Source organism: Impatiens glandulifera, chromosome 9 (genome assembly GCF_907164915.1).
Source record: "Impatiens glandulifera chromosome 9, dImpGla2.1, whole genome shotgun sequence".
NCBI classification, from domain to species: domain Eukaryota; kingdom Viridiplantae; phylum Streptophyta; class Magnoliopsida; order Ericales; family Balsaminaceae; genus Impatiens; species Impatiens glandulifera.
In genome coordinates, this window is record NC_061870.1 from 32,286,002 (window position 1) to 32,310,444 (window position 24,443).

Here is a 24,443-nt window from a genome sequence, read left to right on the forward strand (position 1 = left end):
TTCATATTTAATTGTTCTTTTTGTCTAAGGAGGGTTGGCTCAACTTGACAAAATTTTCTTTATGATTTACTTGTAGGGATTTTTCCCTAGTGTATATGATTTCATGAATCTCCAATAAAATTGTTTCACTCCTTCAAAATAATACAAATAAAATTTGAAAGCCTAAATATTCTCTTACAATTGAGTATGTTGAAACACTCTTGGGAGTAAATTGATTTTAACGAACAAATATAATTAAATTTGTTAATATATATATATATATATATATATATATATATATATATAAAATATATTTCAAAAAAATATTCATCTAAGAACTTGTTTGGGAGTGGGTTATTTAAAAACAAAAGAGAGAAAATATAATAATGAGAGATGGTTTTGTGAAGGTGGATTTTTGTATAAAGATTTAAAAGATATATTTATATATAAATAAAATAATTTAAAATATAAGGTATTTTAATATATTAGTAATGAACTTAGTGATATAATTGATGAGAGATATGTGAAATGATGTTTGATTTGGTTATGATTATTTTAATAATCCGAACTAAACCAGGCCTAAATTAATATTCCAATGATCCGAGAAATCCACACAACTATTTGATCGAGGCATGAGTAGGACTACTCCAAATCTTCATTGCCTCTAACTTTTCTTGATCAACAACAACTCTTTCACTGATGATTAAATGACCCATGTAGAATACCTTAGTGTAATCAAACTCACATTTGTCTCGATTGAGAAAAGGTGTGTTAGTTCTTAAGATTTTCAAAACTTCTACCAGGTGTTTTGGATGTTTCTCCCGATTATAATTATATATCAAAATGTCGTAAAAAAAAAATCACACAAACCTTCTCAATAACGGTTTGAGGACTGAGTTTCTAAGACTTTAGAATGTAAATGTAGCGTTGGTGAGGCCAAAAGGCATCACTGAGAATTCATATAGGCCTTCGTGCGTTCAGAACGCCATTTTATGACAGTCAACCGTCATATTCGAATTTGGTGATAACCCGGTCGAAGGTCTAATTTGGAAGTTTTTCTAATAATTCTTCTATGATTGTGATGGGAAATTTATCTTTGATAGTGGCAACATTTAGTTTACGATAATTTATGCATAGTCACCAAGTTCAGTCATTCCTTCTTACTAGAACTATAGGTGCGCAAAGACACTATCACGAATAATGCTTTTGTCTAACATGTCATCGATCATATTCTCAATTTTGGCTTTTTGAATCATATGGTATCTATATGGTCTTAAACACATAGTTATGTTCCATTCTTATGTGGAATTTGGTGATCATGATCACGATCACGAACATTGGCCAAATCGGTTGGTTTATGGAAGAGGTCCTCAAAATTGACTAGTATCTTTGTCAATTTTTCAAGAGCCTCATGGAAGCTCAAAGCAGATATTACAAAGAATTGTTCTGCTGTTCTGTTGTTCTATATTACATCACTATTATTATAACTATCAAATCACTCATTTTATCAATTAAATTACTCTTACTTTATGTTTAAAAAAATTAAATAAAAAAGGAGAATATAATAATTTAACAAATTTAAAACTCAAATAACTTACTTTTTCATCAAACAAGATTTGTTTTTGACAAAATCCAAAAATATCCCAAAAAACCAATTTGGAACATGCACCGAGGCTAATTTTCTCGGGTGTTCGGCCAAAACACCTTTCATAACATCTAGAATTAAAGAAAATTAAAGATTATGTTGGGATTGATAATAAATATGTTAATACCAAGTCCAAATCAAATTAAAAACAAGAAGATTAAAGATTAATTTTTTTTTTTTTTGAAGAATTAATATTGAAAAAAGAAAACTCAAAATAAAAAGTTAATCTTGGTGATTGATTTTGATTAGAGAATGAAAATGTAGTTGTCATGTCATTAACCCAAGTGACATCAAAAGAGTTTTGAATAAAGCACAACGTCGAGGAGAAAAACAAGAGAGAAAACGATAAGTTAATTTGAATTCATGGTTGCCTAACCAAAATTGAAAGCGATAATTCACCCATAAAAAAATTCATATTAGGCAATTGTGGTAACAATTGCATATTTCTTATTTGATTTGTCGTCTTTAATTTTCTGGATTTTGGTTAATTAATGAAAGCTAAAGAGAATCTAATAAAATATAATTAGAAACTCGAAGTGAGTTAAGAGAAATTTATTTATCAAGTGAGACTACTCAAACAAATATTTCAGTTTTTCAGTTTTAAGTTTTTCATATAAATTTTTGTATATCTTTTAGTAACTTCAACATTTTGTCATAGTGAATAGTTTTGCTCTATCTTGACAGGTGGATGTAAACATTTGGATAAATCACTATAAAAAAATATTATTTATTATATTGTTATTTCCTTCCTTGGTTAATTTTTTTATTCTTAAAATATTATCTTTTTTGAAGAGATTGTATGTGTCAAAAGTTATCCACAAATTTGGTTGATTTGTGCATTGTATTGTTTAGTTGTCCGAGTGTATAAACTATCCCACCTCTTTCTCTCTCAATATACTAACATTAACATTATTTAAATATATTTTTTATTCTTTTAGGCATTCCAAATGACATTTTTAGAGGGTTCAAATACCCCATTTATTTAATATACAATGATATATATAATCTTGAACCATTGTCCTCGAAGAAGGCCCAAAGAACACGTTTTAACAAAAAAAAAAAAAATTATTAAATTGGGAGTTTTTTATTTAAATTGATTTAATGATTTATGTATAAAGTTCATAATTCACATCAATATACAATATATCAAATTAATTTAACAAAAACACACATCACATGCATATAAATAAATTGAAAATATCATTCTATTATCCAAACAAAATTTGACATATAAAATGATTAGTAATTAAAAAAAGATTTATTATAGTAATTATGTATATATTCTTAAGATCAAGACTACAAAATTTCGAAGCAAGAAATTAAGTTTAGAATATCGAAAAGACAAAATTAGTGTTTTTATTTAAAAATTCAAAACTTGAGTTCGGGGTTTTGGAGTATGTGATTTTTAAGGTATATAATCTATGATATAAATTAATTACCATAAAAATTTCGGCCAAAAATATGTAGCGTCTCTAAATGAACACAAGTCGTTTACGACTTAATTGGAGACTTTATGGTTGTCGATTTCATGAAATTGCTAGACCAATAGGATTCCTTGCATTTGTGTGAAACCGCATCACTTTTCGTAAAAAACACATTTTAAGAAATTGTTAGACCTTAAACACGTCTTGAACTAGTTTTTCGGAAGAACGGTTGAAGGCAATGAAGAACATCCAAGAACATGAACCCATGACTTTGTAGATTCCATGGGCCTTCCATTTCTCGGTCGCGAGTGGGCCACACGCCGATCACTGCCTGAGCCTGGTCTGGGCCGACTTTGCCGATGATTTGGTGACCTTATCTGGTGGGTTCTGAAGGCACTATACTATGTCAGTCAACTTATAGAAATTCTCGTCGGTCAAGTGGGACTCAAATTTTATTTTTTTATTTTTTTTCTCTTTCTGAAAATACATAAAAAGAATAATAACACATTAATAACCAATAAATTCAACTATTAATTAATTTATCACTTATTTTATATATTTTGACTTATTTTAAAACATAATTTATTATTTTTGGAGTCAGTTAGACAAAGTTATGACTAAAAAAATAATTAATTATTTAATAAACATAAAATATATTAATAATAGATTAAATTATTTTAATCTAACCTATTAATTTTTTATAACTCAAAATTAATAATTTTCGAAGTTTGAGCGAGAAACCAATGTCTCTAAAAATAATTATTATTTAACTATTCAAACAATACTATAGTTGAATTGTTATATTAAGTAATTTTTAAAAGAAAAATAATATTAAGTAATAAATAAAATGTAGTAGAAATAAAAAAAAATAAGGCGAAAGAAGTAAACGATTTTGAAGGAATTGATAAAAAAAAAAAAAAGTGATGACTCAGAAATAGAGTCATGAGAAGGCTGAAACATAACATAAACAAAATTCTGAAAAGGTAGAAACATAGTTTTGAGAGAGTTTTTTAGAACGAAAAATGTGGTCATAAGGGGTTAAGCACATAGCCCGCAAACACGTTTAATTATTTAATCAGACGCAAAACATGTCGCATGACGGGCTCGAACCCAGGACCTCTTAAGTAGGCTCTTATTTTCGTTAGGTTAGAAAAATGGATAAATTTTGAGAATGTTGAATTAGAGTAGAAAGAAAACACAGAAAATTCTCAAAACTAAAAAGACAATAAGTGTTCAGGCAAAAGTCAACAAGGATAGAAAATGGAGAGTTGAATATAGTGAAATGATAAATCTCTACGAACTAAAGAATCAAATTATGAAATTATTGTTTCAAGCGAAGAAAATAGAGATTATTTTTAGCAAGGAAAAAACTCAACAGTCCATAGTTAGGGGTGTTCAATATTTGGTCTGAAACGAATATCCGACTGAATTCGAATAAACCGAATTCAAATTACATTTTCGGTTTTCGAATCGAATTCTAAACCGATTGAAATTAAAATACGATTTTCAGTTTGGTTTTCGAGTTTAGGTTTTAACTCGAAAACCAAAACGAAAACCGAATTCAATTTTTATTATTTATTTTTATTATATATTATATAATTTATTACATATTATATATTAAATTATTCTGGGTCTCCTACTAATCCCTAATATCCAGCTCAATAATTCAATAAATGCATAATCTCTCATTCATTTTTCCATCTTCTAGTCATCGCATTTGTGGTCTTTCCAGTTGTCCACGTCATCTCTAACTTTAAGAATATATAAATTCTTTACATATCTAATTATTTTACTAGTAATATCACCACTATCATCAGCACCTCTCTACCGCCATATATTATCGTCGTCAACATTGTTTTACTTCAGTCATTCAATTGCCGGATATTTATGGTGAGTCATTAAGCTTTGTTTGCGTGATTTATATAATTTAAATAAATAAGATTTGTTTAACAATTTATTTATTTTGTTAACTCTTTTAAGAATTTTTTTTATCTTATGGGTATGTGATATTCAATATATGATTCAAAGTGAATATCATACCGAATTCGAATTTATTCAAATCAGTTCAGATTTTGATTTTTCTTAAAAAAAATAAAAATTCGAAAACCCGAACCGAAACTCGAATAACCCAAAAACCGAACCAATCCATAGTCCAATTTAATATTCACTATCTTCAAGACTAGAATTTACTCTAAAATGAATAATATAATAAGATAGTTAGTTGGTCCGTAGAAACAATACAAGAGCTAATTAAGTGCCCAAAAACTAAGATTTACACTATCAGAAATAACTCCAGTTGGAAAATAAATGAAGTCTAGAAGAAAAACACTAAATAGAAAGATAAAACTCAGGTATATTACAAATGCAAATTTTACTTGGGAGATTTTAAACCAAAGGTTGAGATTTTTAAATCTCCTTTTGAGTTTAAATTTACCCCTTGAAGTTGAAGAGAAGTGCATTAAAGAATGAGAATGTGTAGTTGCTGGGAACTACATAGGAAAGAATCGTGTATATTTTTTGGTCACTAAGGATGTTTTGCTAAAGCAATTAGGGCACATTGGACTGCAAAAGGTATTTACAAATATCAATGATCTTTATTTTTTAAAGTTCAAACAAGGAACAAATTTAGAGAATATTTTAAAGTTGGGGCATACTTATGTTGGGTCAAACTGCATGAAGCTGGAAAGATGGTCTGAAGGAATGATCCTACTTAGCAAACTGAAAGAAACATATCAAATTTGGTTCAAACTAAGGAACATCCCGACTCATATGTACAATGCAGAATCACTTAGTCATTTTGCTAGTCTCCTAGAGAAACCATTGTATATGGACTCAATCACGGAAGAAAAAGAACGCATAACATATGCTAGGATAAGTATTAAAGTGCATCTTAGAAGTACTATACCAACAAAAATTACATTTATTGACAAAAATGGTAAGCCCACAATCATGAATATTTCATATGAATGGAGGCCAAACATATGTGCGTTCTGCAATACTTTTGAAAATGCTAGTAATAAATGTGCAAAATCAATTGAAGAACAACAGGAAAGCCTGAAAGTTCAGGAGCAGAATGAGAAACCCAAGAAAATGAAACTGAAGAATTAGGAACTAGAAGGCATCTAGAGGAAACTAAAGATGGAGAAGTAGATGATGAAATGATGAAAGGTCAGAGAAAGAATTAGAGGAATGAGAAGATGAAGAATCTGAGAAAGAAGAAGAAGAAGAAGAAAAATGTGAAGAGTCAGGGAATGAAAACAATGGAAAATTATTAGATGGAAGTGATAGAAAAACGGTGGAGAAATTGAAGAGAAGACTATGAAAATAAATCGAATTAATTAGACAATTAAGTTGAAGCCAATAAATGTGCAGGTAAATGTGAAGTTTCTAAAATACTGAAACAAAACTTCTTTTATCAGACAAGTGCTGACTCAACTAAAGCAATGTAACCTAAAGGAAGGATGTAAAAACAGTTCACAAATAGACATTATCATATGCAACGGTTCAATCACCAATAGTAAAACATAGAGTCAAACATGTGAGGATGCGACGTGAAAATAATCACTGGGATTCGAGGAATGTAGATTCAGATTATAAAATAGTTAAAGAGGAAGTTGATCATAATAGTATTAGAGATTTTAAAATGTAGATCTTGCATGCTTTTGTTGTTTGTTATTATAATTTCTGTTTGTTTGTTTTCAATTAGATACTTTAAGATGGTTGTTTGTCATCTTTAATCAAAATTAGGAACTAGTCCCTAACTTTAAATTTTTTTTTACAATTTCTTTCATTTTGGGTTTTCTAATGAAATGCCTAAATTGTTTTAAAAAAAATGTTATCATTAATTTAGGATGAGAACTTAATTTTTTTTTAAAGATAGTTACTAATTTTTTTTTAAGATTATAGTATTAGAAAATTTCAGTCATTTTGACTTTTAATCTAACAAACAGTTAGATCCATGAGAACTTAAAAATTATTTAAGTCTATTATTTTCAGTTATCAATCAAATATGATTAATTAATAGATAAAAAGAAATTTAATAATAATATTTATTAACATCAAATATAATTATTCATGAAAACAAAACTAAATAAATGTTCATATATTTTTTTCTCATTTTATTTATTTTAGAATAAAAAATAATAATTTACATATTATTGTGTTAATATTAAAAAATTATTTTTATTATGTACTCTTAAATTTTCAATTTTTCTCACTTCATCATATATTACATCCAACTGTTTATTTACTTATTTTAAGAAAATCAAAGAATTTAAAATTTTCTAAATCATGTTCAATACCAATTACGCTAAGAAAATATTTTCTTATATATATAATAAATGTGTTGATCTATTTTGTGAATCATAATAAAATCTGGAAAGAGTTTGCTTAAATTAAAAAAGAGTATATGTGTATTAAAAGTTAAGCAAGACGCGTATAACGAGCCTAAATTATATTAAAGTTTTTATCAAAGTATATGGAATTGAGATTACAGTAGTCTAAAAGTATACATATGCCTAAATTATTATTACTATAATAAAAAATCAAGATAAATAAAATGTTAATTTCATAAAATGATAATTAATTACAAATTTACAAATATATATATTATTATTTAAAGTAATAAAACAAATAAAGAAAGAATTAACGTTAATTAGAGATATATTAGATATGAATAAAAAAGGAAAAGCATATAATTCCTTAATTAATAGTCTAAAATCAATTATTTAGAAAGCAATGAACCGAGTCAGTAAAGTTTTTCTTTAATAAACCGGAACAAATCGTCACGCCGATGTAGAAGACGAAGAAGAAGAAAAGGAACTAAAGCGCCATAGAAACTGTATTCACAAGACCGTTAAGGCACGCCACCGTCTCTCTCTTTTTTCTCTCTCACACACACGCACATGCAAATCTTCTTATAAAGTCCAGTCCAGATCAGACCAATCTTACAAGCAAATCAATATGGGTCTCTCTTCATGTCTAATTCTCTTTCCTCTGTTTTTCATCTCCTTTCCAATTCTTTCGTCTTCTTCTTTGAAGACATCAAATGTTTATAATTCCCCGAGTAATGAAGCGCAGAGGCTTATCCGCAGTTTTAACTTGTTTCCCAGTTCTGGCATCAACTCCGGCGGCCCTTCTGCCCGCCTATTACCCAATGCAGCGTCGTCCTCTTTGGTCGAAAAGCAATTCACACTCCCAGTCCTTGGTGATCCAGGGACTCCTTCGATTCAGAATTTGGGTCAACACGCCGGCTATTATCGACTTCCTCATTCTAAAGATGCAAGGTGCGTACTTTTTTGAAAATGGTAACTCCAAATTGGTAGAAATCAAGTTTAATTAATTGGGTTGGGTTGGGTTGGGTGGTTCAGGATGTTTTACTTCTTCTTTGAGTCGAGAAAGAATGAGACAGATGCCCCAGTTGTGATATGGTTGAGCGGAGGACCCGGATGCAGCAGTTCAATTGCTCTGTTTTATGAAAACGGGCCTTTCCAGATAACCAACAACAGTTCTCTTATCTGGAATGACTTTGGTTGGGACCAGGTTTCGAACTTGATCTATGTGGACCAGCCCACCGGCACCGGTTTCAGTTATAGTTCCGATGAATCTAGTATTCGTAACGATGAAGAGGGTGTTAGCAATGACTTATACGACTTCTTGCAGGTCTCATTTCTTACACTGCTCGATCGATCAATACAATAACTATCTAATCAAACTGATATCTTATTATTATTATATGTTAAAGGCATTCTTCAAAGAACATCCTCAATATTTGAAGAACGATTTCTACATAACAGGAGAATCATATGCCGGCCACTATATCCCTGCCTTAGCCACTCGGGTTCACAATGGAAACAAAAACAAAGAGGGAGCTCTCATTAACCTTAAGGTATTGCTTAATTCATTCATTCATTTCAGTTCATAATTCATTAGTTAATAATTTATTTATACAGGGTTTTGCTATTGGAAATGGATTGACAAACCCTGCAGTTCAATACAATGCATACCCAGATTATGCTTTAAGAGCGAAGTTAATCACACAATCTCAATACAAAGATGTCGCCAGTTTGATACCGACCTGCGAGAAAGACATAGCTAAATGCAGTAAGTAATCTTTCTCTTTTTTTACAATATATATGTGTTGTTTCAATTTAATTTTCATGATCATGGTTTTTTGAAAACAAAATATAGATGTAAAGATAGGAGGAGAAGGAGAGAGCTGTACTGAAGCACGTTCTTCCTGTACTGCCATATTCAACAGTATAATGGACTATGTTGGTAATAAGAATGTAAGGAATGAATGTTACATTTAATTTATTTATTTATTTTTGTGTAAGTGACAATATTGGTGGTGTGTGACACAGTATTACGACTTTCGAAAAGAATGTGTGGGTAGCCTTTGCTATGATTTCTCGAATATGGAAAAACTGTTAAACGAGCCATTTGTTAGAAAAGCCCTTGGAGTTGGGGACATTGAGTTTGTATCTTGCAGCACTAGTGTTTATGATGCATTGATTAAGGATTGGATGAGGAATCTTGAAGGGGGAATTCCTGCGCTTCTTGAAGATGGAATTAAGGTTTTGGTATATGCAGGAGAATATGATATCATCTGCAATTGGCTTGGTAATCAATTATCAACACTGTTCTTCTTTATTATTTTTTTACTATTATAGACGATCAACTAACAACAAAATTATTCCAGGGAACTTGAGGTGGGTTCAAGGGATGAAATGGTCAGGTCAGAAAAACTTCATTGTTGCTCCCACCCTTCTATTTGAAGTCGACGGTGCTGTCAAGGGAAAAATTAATGGATATGGACCTTTGTCATTCATCAAGGCAAGAAATCGAACCATATAATATATATATATATATAATTTACATGTTTGATAATTTGTGTGATTGATCGATCAGGTTCACGAGGCGGGGCATATGGTTCCTATGGATCAACCCAAAGCAGCATTAGAGATGCTGGAAAGATGGACAAAAGGGACCCTTTCAATGTCAAAAAGATCAAGCCAGCCAATTGATTCAATGAGCTCATATTAATTCATATATATGAATATTGTTCTTTGTTACTATTCTATTGCAAACTATGAATAGTCGGATAATTCTTTAAGTCCAATCATCAAAATTGATAAAAACTTGTAGTTCATTTAAATTCGATTCATTTAAAAAGTGAATTTCAAACCCAATCAAACTTTGAGGATATATACTGAATTTAATAAAATAAATGTTTGATTAAAGTTTATATTTATTTATTTTTTTTATGGAAAAGTTTTTCCCAACGTGATAGATAGTATATCTAGGGGTGGAAAAAATTACTGATATTAAAGGTATATCGAAAATATTGTATCGTAATATATCGAAAATATCGATTTTTAAAGTTTACCGATAAAAATGTAAGGTATGATACCGATACCAAAATTATTGGTACGGTAAATGTATGAGATTTTTAAAATTTTGTATATCGAGATATAACAAAATACCAAAATAGTATTTATAAGTTAAAATATATAATATATATAATACGTATAATAAAATAATTAAATAATTAAATAAATTTGATATTAATTTAATTATAGAAATATAAATTTTAAATAATATCAAAATATTATTATATTGAAATATTATTCAATATATGCAATCTCTACTTTACCAATAAGATTAATTTTTTTTAAGTTAATATGTTTTTTAGGTATCAAAGTTATAATACTTATACCGTACCGAAATTAAGGTATACCGAAATTAAGGAAATCAAAGTAAGGTAAGGTAAAAGTATGAATTTTTTGTATACCGAAATTAAGGTATATCGAAATCAAAGTATACCAAAATAAAGGTAAGGTAAAGGTATGCATTTTTTGCATACCAAAATTTTTGGTAAGGTATAAGGTATAAATAAAACATTAAGGTATATTGTAACAACTCACTTTAAATTAAAAAAAAAAAAAATCTTTATGATTTACTTGTACAGTTTTTTTTCTTAGTGTATACAATTTTATGGTGTCACTAATCTCTTAAAAAAAAATTGTTCAATCCGTGGAAAGAATGAAAGTCTAAATATTTTTCTAAAACTAATTATCTTATCAAATTTTATTACAAAATTTTGGGAGCGTAGCTATATGTTTTTTATTACACACTTTTAATTTATTTTAATCTAATTTAATTAATTTGGGCATTATAATATGGAAATGTTATATTTTATTTTGCTTCCTCAATATAGTAATATTAAAATATATTAAGAATATAATTTCCTGAATAAATTCACCATTAATAATATATATATATATATATATATATATATATATATATATATATATATATATTTCAAACATATTATTCATTTGTCAAAACTATAGAGTTAGTTCAATTAAAAAAAAACTATTTAAAAAATTAAAAATTACAAATTTAATATTTACTCATAAATAAAAATGTTTTAAGTTAAATTTGGAATGTATGTCTTTGACAATATCATGATAACTTTTTAAATAAAATAAAATAATAGTTAACTTAATTTTGTTTTATGAAGAAATAAACTTTAATTAAATCATTTAAATGTTCTAATTAAATCAATTTCTTTGTACAATTGTCTATTTTTCATCTATTTACAATTTTTTTAATAATCCGAAATTTTCTTTTTTTCACAAAGTTTCGGGGCAAATCGTTATTTATTCTAAACATAAGGTATAAATGGTTAATTTCGTATTCTTCATTTATTTTTGAACAATATTAGTTTTCTCTTGTTTTAATTCATAATTTAAATAAAAAAAAAAGTATTTCTGTCTTTTATACTCACACAACAATTTCGGTTGTTATATTTTGATGACTTTTATTTGAATTGTGTTAATATGAATTTATTTTATTTAAAGTTAATTTGACACGTTGACCTATAATAAAAAAAATATATATCTTATGAAAAAAAAAATTAATGAAAAGAATATGTTTTCAGTTGTTCTATATATTCTTAACCATATTCTTCCTCATGGTTATAATTTGCTACCATAACACATATTTGCGACTTAAGTTATAATAATATATATTTTTTGTAGTGATTTTAATGTTGATTTTATTAGTCTATAAGTTAATATATAATACTTTTAATTTTTTTAATTAATGATTTGTGGTCATTTAGTTATAAAGTTAATATAATTAGATTGAAGTGTTCATACATATGAAAATAATATAAATATTTGTATATTAAATTCATTTATGATTACATGGAAATAAATTAATATAAGATAACTATATAAATGAAATGACTACAAATGGAATTTTAAATTTAAGTATCAACAGATAATTAAGGCGGCCTTGTTTGATGGAAATGTTATTTGAATTTATAATTACCTTACATTATTCTTATATATATTACACACAAAAAAAAACATTTTAATCAATCAAATAAACTAATCTAATTTCTGTAAAAGAATATATTTTTTTTTTTGTTTGGAATGAATAATGTATTTTTGATCTCTTATAAATCATTTTATCATTTGAACTATTTTAGTGAGATAATTTCTTTAAAAAAAATTAATAAAAATTATATATATATATATATATATATATATTATTTGAAAAAAAAACACTAGAAAAATTTAATTGAGGACACATCTAATTATAAGCAATGTCTCCATCGTAGATCTAACCTATTTAATCTTATCTGCCCATATGTAGGGTGAGTTTGTTCCCTTTTTCCTCAACATATTACTCTCATTTTCTCTATTATTGACTTTCACTCTCTTATTAACAATTTATTACAAATTAACATTTTAATTAATAAAATTTAATTTTTGAGTTTTTCAAATTCAATCTCTAATAGTTCAAAATTTTAACGAGTCAAATTCAAATATAAATTTAGATATTTCATCGAGTTTGAGTATATATATAAAACAAATCGAGTTGAATTCTAGTAATATGATACTTGACTCAAAATAATTTACACTCTCTAAATATATATAAATTAAATGAATATTTATTTGACAAATCACACATTTAAATAAATAATAATAATAATAATAATAACAATAATTGGACATATATATATATATATATTATATATATATATATATGCTAATCCTAGGAGGATTCATTAATTAATATAAAGATCTATATATTTATGTTTGATATTGCATTTGTTTCAATGTACATGTTGCAAAATATAATGAATTTGGCTGCAGTTGCAGTTAATGATGGGATAATGAATTAATTTATTAAAACCAAATTATAATCTTTTCATTCTTAATCTACTTAAAATAATAGTATTTCAATATGTATATCCCCTTCTTATTTATATATTGACTTTCTCTCTTCTTCTTTCTCTATATATTCATGAAGAACATTAAAAATATCTCTCTCAATTTAATGGAAAATCCAACAATCACAAAGAAAGGAGATATCTACAATATTAGAGATGCAATTAAGACCAACTTACTTTCTCTCCCAATTGATTTGGTGATCAACATCTTAGCTTCATTGCCTGCGTCCTCTCAGTTCGATTTTCTTATCGCCAAATCCGTGTATGAATAAACAAATACATATTTAGTTATTTTATTTATTTTCTCGTGATAACATAATTTGTTTTCTTTATTCTTATAGCTCCAAGGCTCTTAACGAATTAGGCGACAATAATTTTATATATCAAATAATGTCTTTAAAAGATATAGAGTTAGTTTTATAGAACAAAGATAAACAATCCAGAACCGGAAAGGAGAAGGGCCGGTGGTGGGCATTTGGGGAAGTCGGGCCGATCGGGTGTCTTCATTCAAACGACGGTACAGAAGAAAAACAAAACGAAGTGAGAGGCCGGGTGGCAGGGAAAAGAGTTGAGTCGATCAGGCTCGACGACCGGGAGACACCATGAAGTAAATAGAAGATTTGAAACTAATAACAGCAGCACTGAGGACTGCTGCTGATGATTTTTTTTTGTCTCGGCTCTGTGCTTCGGCATTCCCAATTTCTTTGTCTTATTAGCGCAGGTGTTCATCAACGATTCAAGTCACTTAAGACTCGAGTTTTGAAGAAGCTACAACAGTTTTTCTGCCAAAGTTCCTAAGATGGAATTTCCTAGATTCGATGGTAGTAACCCAAGGGGCTGGGCCCCTACCTTCCCTGAAAAATCCACTGCGAAGAGATTCAGGCTCGAGAGACCTCTTCCCTATCCTATTGTTCGAGTGATTGTTGCCTTGGAAGAGAATCCTGGCAAGCCTCGCATTGAAGCAAGTTCTTGGTCTCTTGTTCCCTACCATCCGTCTATGAATGTAGTTGGATCAAAGTGGGTGTTTAAGCTTAAGCGTCGTGCGGACGGGTCTATTGAGCGACACGAGACTGCATCCACAGGATTTAAAGACCCACTGCCGAGAGGATGAGGGGACTGAGTGGCATGCGTTCTACTGCGACGTGGCTCCATACGTGGGAACTGGGTTCTTAGGACTTAAGTCATCCCTTCTGCTTTGGAGTTTAACTTTCAACGAATGGGTCGTTGAGAATTAATTGGTTGGGCTAGGTTCACCCCTTGACTACTCCTTTTATTGAAACAATGTATACAATGTCATAATTCAGAAGTCTTTTATAGACAAGGAATAGTAACTAGTAGTTGGATATCAATAATGAGTTTCATATATATATATATATATTTTTTAATATTCTATATTAAGTGATTATATGTTTTTATTTATGTGTTTGTAAAGGTGAACTATTTTAGTGAAAAAGGTACTAAATATAGATCGAAGTATTTACAAAAAAAAACGGCAAATTATGGACATTTGGGAGCACTCTATGTAACTGGAATTATCTTCCTTTTTTAGATAACGAATCAAATAAAAAAGGATTGAGATTCTGAACCAAAATGTTCTTAAAGGAGTATTATGAAAGTGTCTAGAGATGATTCTTTTCATATTCAGGTTATGGACCAATATCCCAACTATTATGAATAAAGTTGTGGTTTGTTGTTTAAATCACGAGTACAACTATTAAAAAAAAATGGAGAAATACATAGTCAGTTGACGATGGTGATGATAATGTAGAATGCAAGGCATGCAAATGCGATAGGGAGCTTGATTATTTGATGTCTTCTCCTGGAATTGGAATTAATAGTTGAATGTTTGTATTTTTTTTTAAATTTTTTATAAAATATAAACTAGCTTTAATTATATTTTTATATTTTAATCTCAATAAAATAATTAGTTTGTTATATTTTGATGACTTTTATTTGAATTTAATTAATATATTTGATTTTATCTCATGTTAATTTGACTTTTACGTTGATATCAATAAAAAGAATCTCTTATGAAAAAATAATTTTAAATGAAAATAATATGTTTTCAATTCTTCTATATATTCTAAACTATATTCTTCTTCATCTTTATAATTTGCTACCATACCATCTGACATGTGATCTGAAGTTATAATAATATTATTTTTAGTCAACTACTTAATCTTAATGTTATTTTATTAAACTATATGTTAATGTATAATACTTTTAATGTTTTAATCTGAAATTAATTATCTGTGGTCATCTAGTTATTTAGTTATGAAGCTAATCTAATTAGATTAAAGTGTTCATACATATGAAAAAAAATGTAAATATTTATATATTAAATTAATTTATGATTACATGAAAATAGATTAATATAAGATAATTATATATATATATGTAAAGATTTATATATTAAATTAATTTATGATTACATGAAAATAGATTAATATAAGATAACTATATATATATATATAAATTAACTAATTTAATTTCTTCAAAAGAATAATTTTTGTAAGTAAAATATATATTATTTGAAAAAAAAACACGGTTGTCCATAATTACAGTTTATGGACTAAACTATTATTAATCACAAAAATTATGGTTCAAGGAAGGGTTAGATAAAATTTGGAGGACATATATCTAATTATCAATGGTCTAGATCTAGGTAGTTCTGACATATGTAATCTCAATCGCACATATTTTTAAGGTGATTTTGTCCCTTTTTTTCTCAACATATTACCATTTATTACAAATCATGTTAATATAATATATATTAGAGGTTAATTAATATATTTTTTAATGAAATTTGTAGGAATTCTCAAATTATTTTTTATATTAAATAAATATAAAATATGTTTCTTATTAATTTTAAAAGTTAAAGCAGTTTATTAATAAATAAGTATATTTAAAAAAAAAATTAATTTATTCTATTAAAGTTTTTTATTTCGTTTTTTTTTTGTTTAATAATATTTTTTCAAAAATAATATTATTACATTTTTTATATATATAAACAGTAGCATTAATTGTTACTTTTTATTAGGACCTAATTTTAGTTGAGACAATGAAATGTCACTTTCAATTAAAGTTGAGAAGGAGTTCACAAAAGTTGTCATTTAGTTGGCCAGCACTGTTTTATTGATCAATTTTTTTACTAGAGGAATATATCCCTTCTGAAAAATGTATTGTAACACTATATGATTTTGAAAATCATGTCCACAGTTAAAAACATATATAACTTTGGATAATGAAAAAAAATATATATAATTGTTTAAAAAATAATGATAAAAATATTTTGAAATAAAATAACAAGACTATTAAATATAATAGGAAAATTTGAGTAAGATGCACACGAATAAAAAAATATATAAAAAATAATAAATTTAATAAAAAATAATAATAATAATAATATGTATTCAATGTTCAATTTTTTTTAATAAATCACTAAAAATATATTAAAATAAAAAAATAGAACACTCTCCTTCTACATTTTATTCACTTCGCAAATAACTTATCTTTTTCACATATTTCATCACATATTTTTTTAGAATAAACTTTTCATCTCGTGACCTTACACTCTCACTTTAGTCAATCAAATATCTGATTTATATTTTTTAACATTTAACACTCTGACCTCACACTTTGGTCAATCAAATATTTGATTCATATTTTTTAATCACGTTCAATTGATATCGGCCTATTATCTCTCGGCAAACCACATGTCAATCACACTTAGTTAAAGAGTTATACTTGTTTTTGTTAGGTTGTAAGTTCGAAACATACCTATAACATTTTTAATTTTATTTTGAACCGTTTAAAGTTTATGGGCGGGTCAACTCACAATCCGACCCAAGTATTCATTTACTCTCATATATATTCAAATTAATCACAGCTCTCGATCCAGCAATCCGAACACTTTAAAAATTAAAATCATTATATATAATCATAACTCATCAACTAGAAATTTGAAATCTATATTAATGTTAGAAGTAGGCATGACCGATTCCTTTGATATTTTATCACTTCTTTAAATGACATATTTTAGAGTTTGGAATCATATTAAGAAAACTTGTAAGGTAGCTTATAAATAAATAAATAAATACATAAATACACCTAAAATGAATTTTCAAGGGGTAGGTATCCTCAACTTTCATATTGTCTAAATAAAAACACTACCTCCTCAATAATGATAAGGCACTAACGTTGGAGGAATAATTTGAAGAACAAAATAAATAATATATATAAAATAAGAGTTGGGAAAAGGTTGGAAATGAATTGTCACTACTCACCATCACGGGCTAGAAAATGATAAAGAATGAAGGAGAGAAAAGAGTGAAAAAATTTGTTAATAGTTTAGCTAATCAGATTAAGTCCCACTTAATTTTCTCTCTCAAATTCCCTCTCTCAATTATTTTTCATAAAATAATTAGTATTTAAGTTAATATTTATTTTTACATTTAGCATTACATTTACCATAAAATAAAATAAAAAATAAAAAATTAAACTCTAAGTTAATTTTAAAAATAATAAATATTGATTAAAAAATTCAAAATAATATATATATATTAAAAAATTCAAAATAATATATTTTATAAAATAAATATTAAATATTTAAATTATTATTGTTGAAAGATTAATATTTAAATAATTATTATTTTTATAAAACTGTTTTGTAGTCATCTGGAAACAACCTTGTTTTGCTCCAGATGGAGCCGCTTCTTGATACTATTTATCTATAGATAAATTTAGTAGAAAGTCCTTGTCTACGAGATGGGATCTGATAAATAAGATAAGAGACAATGAATTATTATTATTATTATTATTATATGGTTTAAAATAATAACTAGTTGGGTTATCATTTCATTGACTAAAATTAAATAAATTGACTCTTATATTATCAAACACTCTCTCCTAGAGTGGTAACGAAAATAATTTAATAAATAAGATTTGGAGTAAAGGGGTATTTGTATCTTGATAAATAATTTGGATCGATTATTATTCTACCCATCCGTCGCTCTATCAAACTATATTCTGTTACATTTTCCTTAATTAACTATTCTTTTTTATTTTTAATATTTAAAATAAAAAAAAAAATTAATTTGAATATTATATTTTAAAATAAAATATATTAAATAAACTAAAAATAAAATATATTGTAAAATAAATCAAAATTAATTTATATCCAAAATATAAAAAGAGGAGCGATAGAGATGGGATTTGAAGAGGGAATAATTTAACATCATCGTTGATTGGAAAAAGAAAAAGGTAGGAGGAGAAAGAAGAGTAAAATTATTTGTTTTTTTTTAACTAATCAAATTGGTCTCACTTTCCTTCCTCAATCATTTCTCATATAAACTTTGTATTTATTATAAAAACTTATTAAATTTATAAAATTATTACATTTTATAAATATAATATATATACAAGTAAAATAAAATATATTATAAAAATAAAATATATTACATATAAACATGTAAATAAAATACATTAAAAAAAATTTATGTAAATTTATTTTTAAAAAAGTCAAATAAAACATGTATTTTATTTTAATAAATTTGACAAAATTTAACTTTATTTTAAAATGTTTTTAATTTAATGTATTTTATTTTAATGTTTATATAATATATTTTACTTAAATATATATAATGTATTATTTTGATCAAATATGTAATTATTTTAATAAGCCTTATAATATGAATTTGATTTGTAATACATTTTATTTTAATTTAATGTTTAATATAATAAATTTTATTTTAATATATAATATTTAAGTTAATTTTTATTTGATTATATATATTATATTTATAAAATTTAATAAATTTATAATAAAGTTCTTGAATAATTTATTTTAAATATTAATAACATTGATTTATTTTTTTGAAAAAGGTCATGTAAATTAAAAATTAAAAAAATTAAACACTACATAAGCATAACATGAAAATAACAAATAAAAAATAAGAAAAAGCAATACTTAAAAAGTTATCGAGATAGTAAATAAGAAAAAACAATAAGAACGATTAACTTTGATAGACTCTACTAACTTCTGAACACTGAACGAAATCTCAGAAAGAATCATAATAATAGTATTATAAATTATACGTATCGTACGATTACTATCATTAAATTTCGACAATTTCTCTTCAACTAGATAGTCCACCAAAAAATAATTAAGATGGTAACCCAAATATGTAGGCCTGACATATCAGCAGGCTCCAAATACTAGTCACCCCTCGACAATGCAAAAGTAAGTGAGTTGTCGATTCAACATCTTCTTGACACATACGACAACGACTAGCCATAATATAATTTTTTTCATGCACATATCATCTGTTAGAATTCCACCATGAATAACGTTCCATCCAAAGAACGAGATCTTGGGTGAAATTTTTGACTCTCAAAGTTTTTCCCAATAATAATTATATGTAATCATTTTAGAGAACAACTTGTAGAATGTCCCACATGCAAACTATCAATATCTTGTCAACGCATAATGTTTTGTTCAGACGGTGAGCAAAAATAAAACTCTATTATGGGACGAAGTCTCCATAATGTTTAATCTCCTTTTATATTTAATTCGACTAGCGAAACCTTAGACTGAGGATTAAACATGTTCTTAACTATGTATGACATTTATACATATAACAATAGAAGGAAGCTTTGGATACGTCATAACTAGATTTTTGACACTATAACAAATATTGTCCTAAAATCTAATCGAAGAATCATCTCCCACAACGAATCTAGACTACTCACGAAAACTTTTCAACGTAGAATAAATTCCCCTCCAAATGCTACACTCCGTTGGATAATTAGATATTTTGGTGAACCAACTAGACCAATCATTATCATACTTATATTTGATTATCGATGCCCAAAGACTATTCGACTTCATTGCAAATCTACAACACCATTTTGATAGAAGAGTTTTATTAAAAGAAATAAGATCTCGAATATCTAGACATCCTTGATCTTTAAAATATTTAACCTTATCCCAACTAACTAGATGATAAAACGATGAGTTAGAAGGTCCCCATATATATTTACACATTATTATTTTCATTTTCACTGTCACACTCTTGGGGAGAATGAATAACAAGTATAGATGACAGCACACTCTTAATGAGGATTAACCGACCCCCTTTCGAGATTATTTTATTTTTCTATCTAGACAATTTACATTCCATTTTAGTGATAATCAGATCCTAAGAGACTTTAGATCGCAATTTAGCACCTAATGGCATGCCAAGATATGTTGGCAGAAGATCACAAATTTTGAACCCCATCACATTTGTCAACTTTATCATTTTTCTATTCGAAACAGAATTTGAAAAAGATATGTTTGATTTATTAAGATTAAGTCAAAGACCGGAACATGCACCGAATAACTATAAAATATCTCAAAGGTGTTTAAAATTCCTATAAGTCGTTGATTTATATTGTAATACATTTAATTTTAATTTTAATATTTATATAATATATAATATGAGGAGTGATAGGGGAGGGAATATGAGGTTAGTTGGATGCTTTAGACATTGCCTATATCCACTAAGAAAGCGTCACATGTACAAAGAGAAAAAAATCAATAAATGAGGATTATTTCTATGCTATAGGTACTACATGTATCTCACTTATAAAGTGACACATATACATAAAAATGAAGCAACACCCTTCTTATTTGTTATTTTTTTTCTCTTTGTACAGGTGGTGCTGCCTTAGTGGATATAGGCAACCATAAAGGAGGTGATGCTTTAATTTTATGTATATGTGTCACTTCATGAGTGAAATACATGCTTGTACTGGTAGGATCGAATTAACCATGAGACATGAGAGATGAAATAATGTGTCATCATATAATTGACCGTAAAAGGATAAAGATGATGTTATTTTTTTTATCACTCAGATTTGTGCCATATCATTCTCTCCCTCATTCATCTTTCAAATTTTTTTCTCTTTATCATTTCTCAATATTTAATTAAAATTTTATTTTATTTTAATTATTTAAAGAGATCAAATGTGGGTAGTTTGAAGGGTGAAATAAAAGTTGGGTAGTATAAGAATAAATGAAAAAAATGGATAGGATGTATCCAAATAATTGAAGGTATGATAAGGAATATATCAAATGAGCTTATAAATAAATAAATAAACCTGAAATTAATTTTCTTTTAGGGGAAGGGTAGATGCCCTCAATTTTAAAATTGTTTTAATAAGAACACCACCTCCCCAAGAATGATGAGTCACTAACATTGGAGGAGTAATTTAATTTAAAGAAGAAAATAAATAATATTTATAAAATAATTATTATTTAAGTTAATATTTATCTTTAAAACTAACATTCCATCTAGTCATATTAATAACTTAAAATAAATAAAAAAATTAAACTTTAGGTTATTTTTTAAAATAATGTACATTGATTAAAAATTTCAAAATAATATGTATAAAATTTTATTTAAAAAAATAAAATTAATATATTTTAAAATTAAAATATTAAATATTAAATATTTTAATTATTATTGTTGAAGATTAATATTTAAATAATTTTTAGTTTTATAAAACTGTTTTGTAGTGATATGGAAACAACCTTGTTTTGTTCAAGGTGGGGCTTCTCTTCTTGATATTATTTACTTGTAAATAAATTTATTATGAAGTCGTCCTTATCTTATAGATATGTTTTAAATTAATAACTAGTTGGATTCATTGACTAAAATTAAATTAAATAAATTTGGCTCTTATATTATCGAACACTGATCTCTTCTAGAGTTAGTAACGAAAATGGAGAAATCTGGATATGGAAGAGACGGGATATTCCGGTCATTGAGGCCGCCTTTCTCTCTTCCCAGAGACCCAAACCTTTCTCTTACCTCCTATCTCTTCAGGAATGCTTCCTCTTTCCCGGATAAACCCGCTCTCATAGATTCCGATACCGGCGAAATCCTCACTTTTTCACAGTTCAAGTCGGCCGTCGCCAAGGTCGCTCATGGATTACTCCGCCTTGGAATTAGGAAAAAGGATGTAGTACTTATCTTATCCCCCAATTCAATCCAGTACCCTATCTCCTTCTTTGGGATCACTGCCATTGGCGCCATCGCCACTACTGTCAATCCTATCTACACTACCTCTGAGATATCTAAACAGATAAAGGATTGCAGCCCAAAGCTAATCATCACCATCCCTGAACTGTGGGATAAGGTAGAAGGGTTTGATCTACCTGTTGTTTTCCTGGGCTCGGACGATTTTAAGCCGAACTCGAGGTCTACCAATTTCAAGGATTTAGTTAACAGCTCCGGACAAGTTTCGAACCTTCCCGAGGTTTCAATTCGATCGGACGAAACAGCATGTCTTTTGTACTCGTCCGGCACGACAGGGACAAGCAAAGGAGTGATGCTATCACACAAGAATTTCATCTCATCGGCGTTGATGGTTACGTCTGATCAGGAATTGATCGGAGAAACCCACAATGTGTACTTATGTTTTCTTCCTATGTTTCACGTATTCGGTCTTGCGGTGATTATGTACTCGCAACTGCAGAGAGGTAACGCGATCGTGGCTATGAAGAAATTCGATCTGGAGATGGTTTTGAAGACGGTGGAGAAGTATAAGGTGACGAATATGTGGGTGGTGCCGCCAGTTCTGCTGGCTATGGCCAAGAGCAGTGTAATTAAGAAATACGATTTATCTTCGTTGAGGCAGATTGGATCTGGTGCCGCTCCTCTTGGGAAGGATTTAATGGAGGATTGCAGCAAGATACTCCCTCAGGCTCGTGTTATGCAGGTAGGTATAACCCATTATCAAAATCTGTAGAATCGATTGATCAATCTCTAAACAGAGGTGTTATTGATTTCAGGGGTACGGAATGACTGAAACTTGTGGAATTGTTAGTGTTGAGCATCTATTGGTTGGTCCAAAGCATTCTGGATCTGCTGGAATCCTAGCTCCAGGGGTGGAGGCCAAAATAGTTGAAGTTGATGATTCAAAGGCTCTGCCTCCAAATGAAAGGGGGGAGATATGGGTCAGAGGATCCAACATGATGCAAGGTTTGATTTAATTTAAGCACTTTTGATTCTTCTTCCTGGTTCGATCAATGGATCAATCAATTGGTTTGATCATTGTTCCTTACAGGTTACTTCAACAACCCACAAGCCACCAAATCAACCATTGATAAGCAAGGTTGGGTACACACAGGAGATGTGGGCTACTTTGATGAGAATGGTCATTTGTTTGTTGTTGATAGGATTAAAGAACTAATCAAGGTCAAAGGTTTTCAGGTATTTACTTCATTCATTCAAATTAGTTAAAGAGCTTGATGATGTCTGTCATAATAATTCTCACCAATATATATATAATTTACATGGCAGGTTGCTCCTGCAGAGCTTGAAGGGATTCTAACTACTCACCCTGAGATACTAGATGCTGCTGTCGTACCGTAAGTCTCACCATTTTCCTCTTCTGCAACTAGTTTCATTTTTCTAACCTTTTCTTTTTTGGGTTTTTTTGAATCATATCTAGGTTAGATGATGCTGTATCAGGAGAGGTCCCAATTGGGTTTGTTGTCCTTTCACCAAACAGTTCGCTGACAGAAGATGAAATAAAGAAGTTCATATCAGATCAGGTAGATCAATTTGACCAAATCAAAATCAAAATCCATGTAAATAACTAACTGATCATTGTATTCTGTTGATGCTCTGTTTTTTGCAGGTGGCTCCATTCAAAAGATTGCACAAGGTAAAGTTTATAGGTAGTATTCCAAAGTCTGCTGCTGGGAAGATCTTGAGAAGAGTTCTCAGAGAGCAATTGCAGTCCAAGCTGTAAGCCCCACTCTTCAAATTAGGTGGTGATGTCTCTGTTTTTATAATCTTAATGGATGGGATGATAAAATCAAATTAATAATTTGTTCTCTGATAATAAATAGTTCATTTGTGTGTTCACTTGTTAATGAACTAAACTCTTTTAAGTTTAGGTTGTTCTAACTTTGTATGGACAGCGTTTAAATTACTTGGTTTAAACATGGCCGATGCGCCGTGTTTGGTTGAAGTCATAACTCTAGATAGCTTAATGAAACACTTATATGCTGAAGGTGGAGTTGTTATTATTAAGTATTCAATTGATTTCTTCTTACCTGTAGCTTTCACTATTTAGGATCCCATGATTTATGAAT

At 28.1% G+C, this 24,443-nt stretch overlaps 2 protein-coding genes across 2 annotated transcripts; both read left to right on the plus strand.

Annotated features, from left to right (window-relative positions):
* Window positions 1-8,009: 8,009 nt before the first annotated feature.
* Window positions 8,010-10,271, plus strand: LOC124914890 (serine carboxypeptidase-like). Its single transcript, XM_047455513.1, has 8 exons — window positions 8,010-8,333; window positions 8,418-8,709; window positions 8,792-8,935; window positions 9,000-9,150; window positions 9,238-9,335; window positions 9,411-9,669; window positions 9,749-9,882; window positions 9,958-10,271. Exons 1-8 carry the CDS (start codon window positions 8,011-8,013, stop codon window positions 10,090-10,092), a joined length of 1,536 nt encoding a protein of 511 aa, XP_047311469.1. The 5' UTR covers window position 8,010; the 3' UTR covers window positions 10,093-10,271.
* An 11,743-nt stretch (window positions 10,272-22,014) lies between these two features.
* Window positions 22,015-24,202, plus strand: LOC124914907 (probable CoA ligase CCL7). The gene is made up of 6 exons (XM_047455535.1): window positions 22,015-23,059; window positions 23,133-23,322; window positions 23,408-23,553; window positions 23,644-23,711; window positions 23,795-23,897; window positions 23,984-24,202. The coding sequence occupies exons 1-6, from the start codon at window positions 22,061-22,063 to the stop codon at window positions 24,095-24,097; spliced, it is 1,620 nt and encodes a 539-aa protein (XP_047311491.1). The 5' UTR covers window positions 22,015-22,060; the 3' UTR covers window positions 24,098-24,202.
* Window positions 24,203-24,443: the final 241 nt, after the last annotated feature.

What these genes read in the sequence shown, in the direction of transcription:
- LOC124914890 (XM_047455513.1), top strand. Translation starts at nt 8,011, where the DNA reads ATGGGTCTCTCTTCATGTCTAATTCTCTTTCCTCTGTTTTTCATCTCC. An exon ending in CCTCATTCTAAAGATGCAAG is followed by an intron (nt 8,334 to 8,417) that starts GTGCGTACTTTT and finishes TGGGTGGTTCAG; the next exon opens with GATGTTTTACTTCTTCTTTG. An exon ending in GAAAGACATAGCTAAATGCA is followed by an intron (nt 9,151 to 9,237) that starts GTAAGTAATCTT and finishes AACAAAATATAG; the next exon opens with ATGTAAAGATAGGAGGAGAA.
- LOC124914907 (XM_047455535.1), top strand. Translation starts at nt 22,061, where the DNA reads ATGGAGAAATCTGGATATGGAAGAGACGGGATATTCCGGTCATTGAGG. An exon ending in CTCAGGCTCGTGTTATGCAG is followed by an intron (nt 23,060 to 23,132) that starts GTAGGTATAACC and finishes TATTGATTTCAG; the next exon opens with GGGTACGGAATGACTGAAAC. An exon ending in TCAAGGTCAAAGGTTTTCAG is followed by an intron (nt 23,554 to 23,643) that starts GTATTTACTTCA and finishes TTTACATGGCAG; the next exon opens with GTTGCTCCTGCAGAGCTTGA.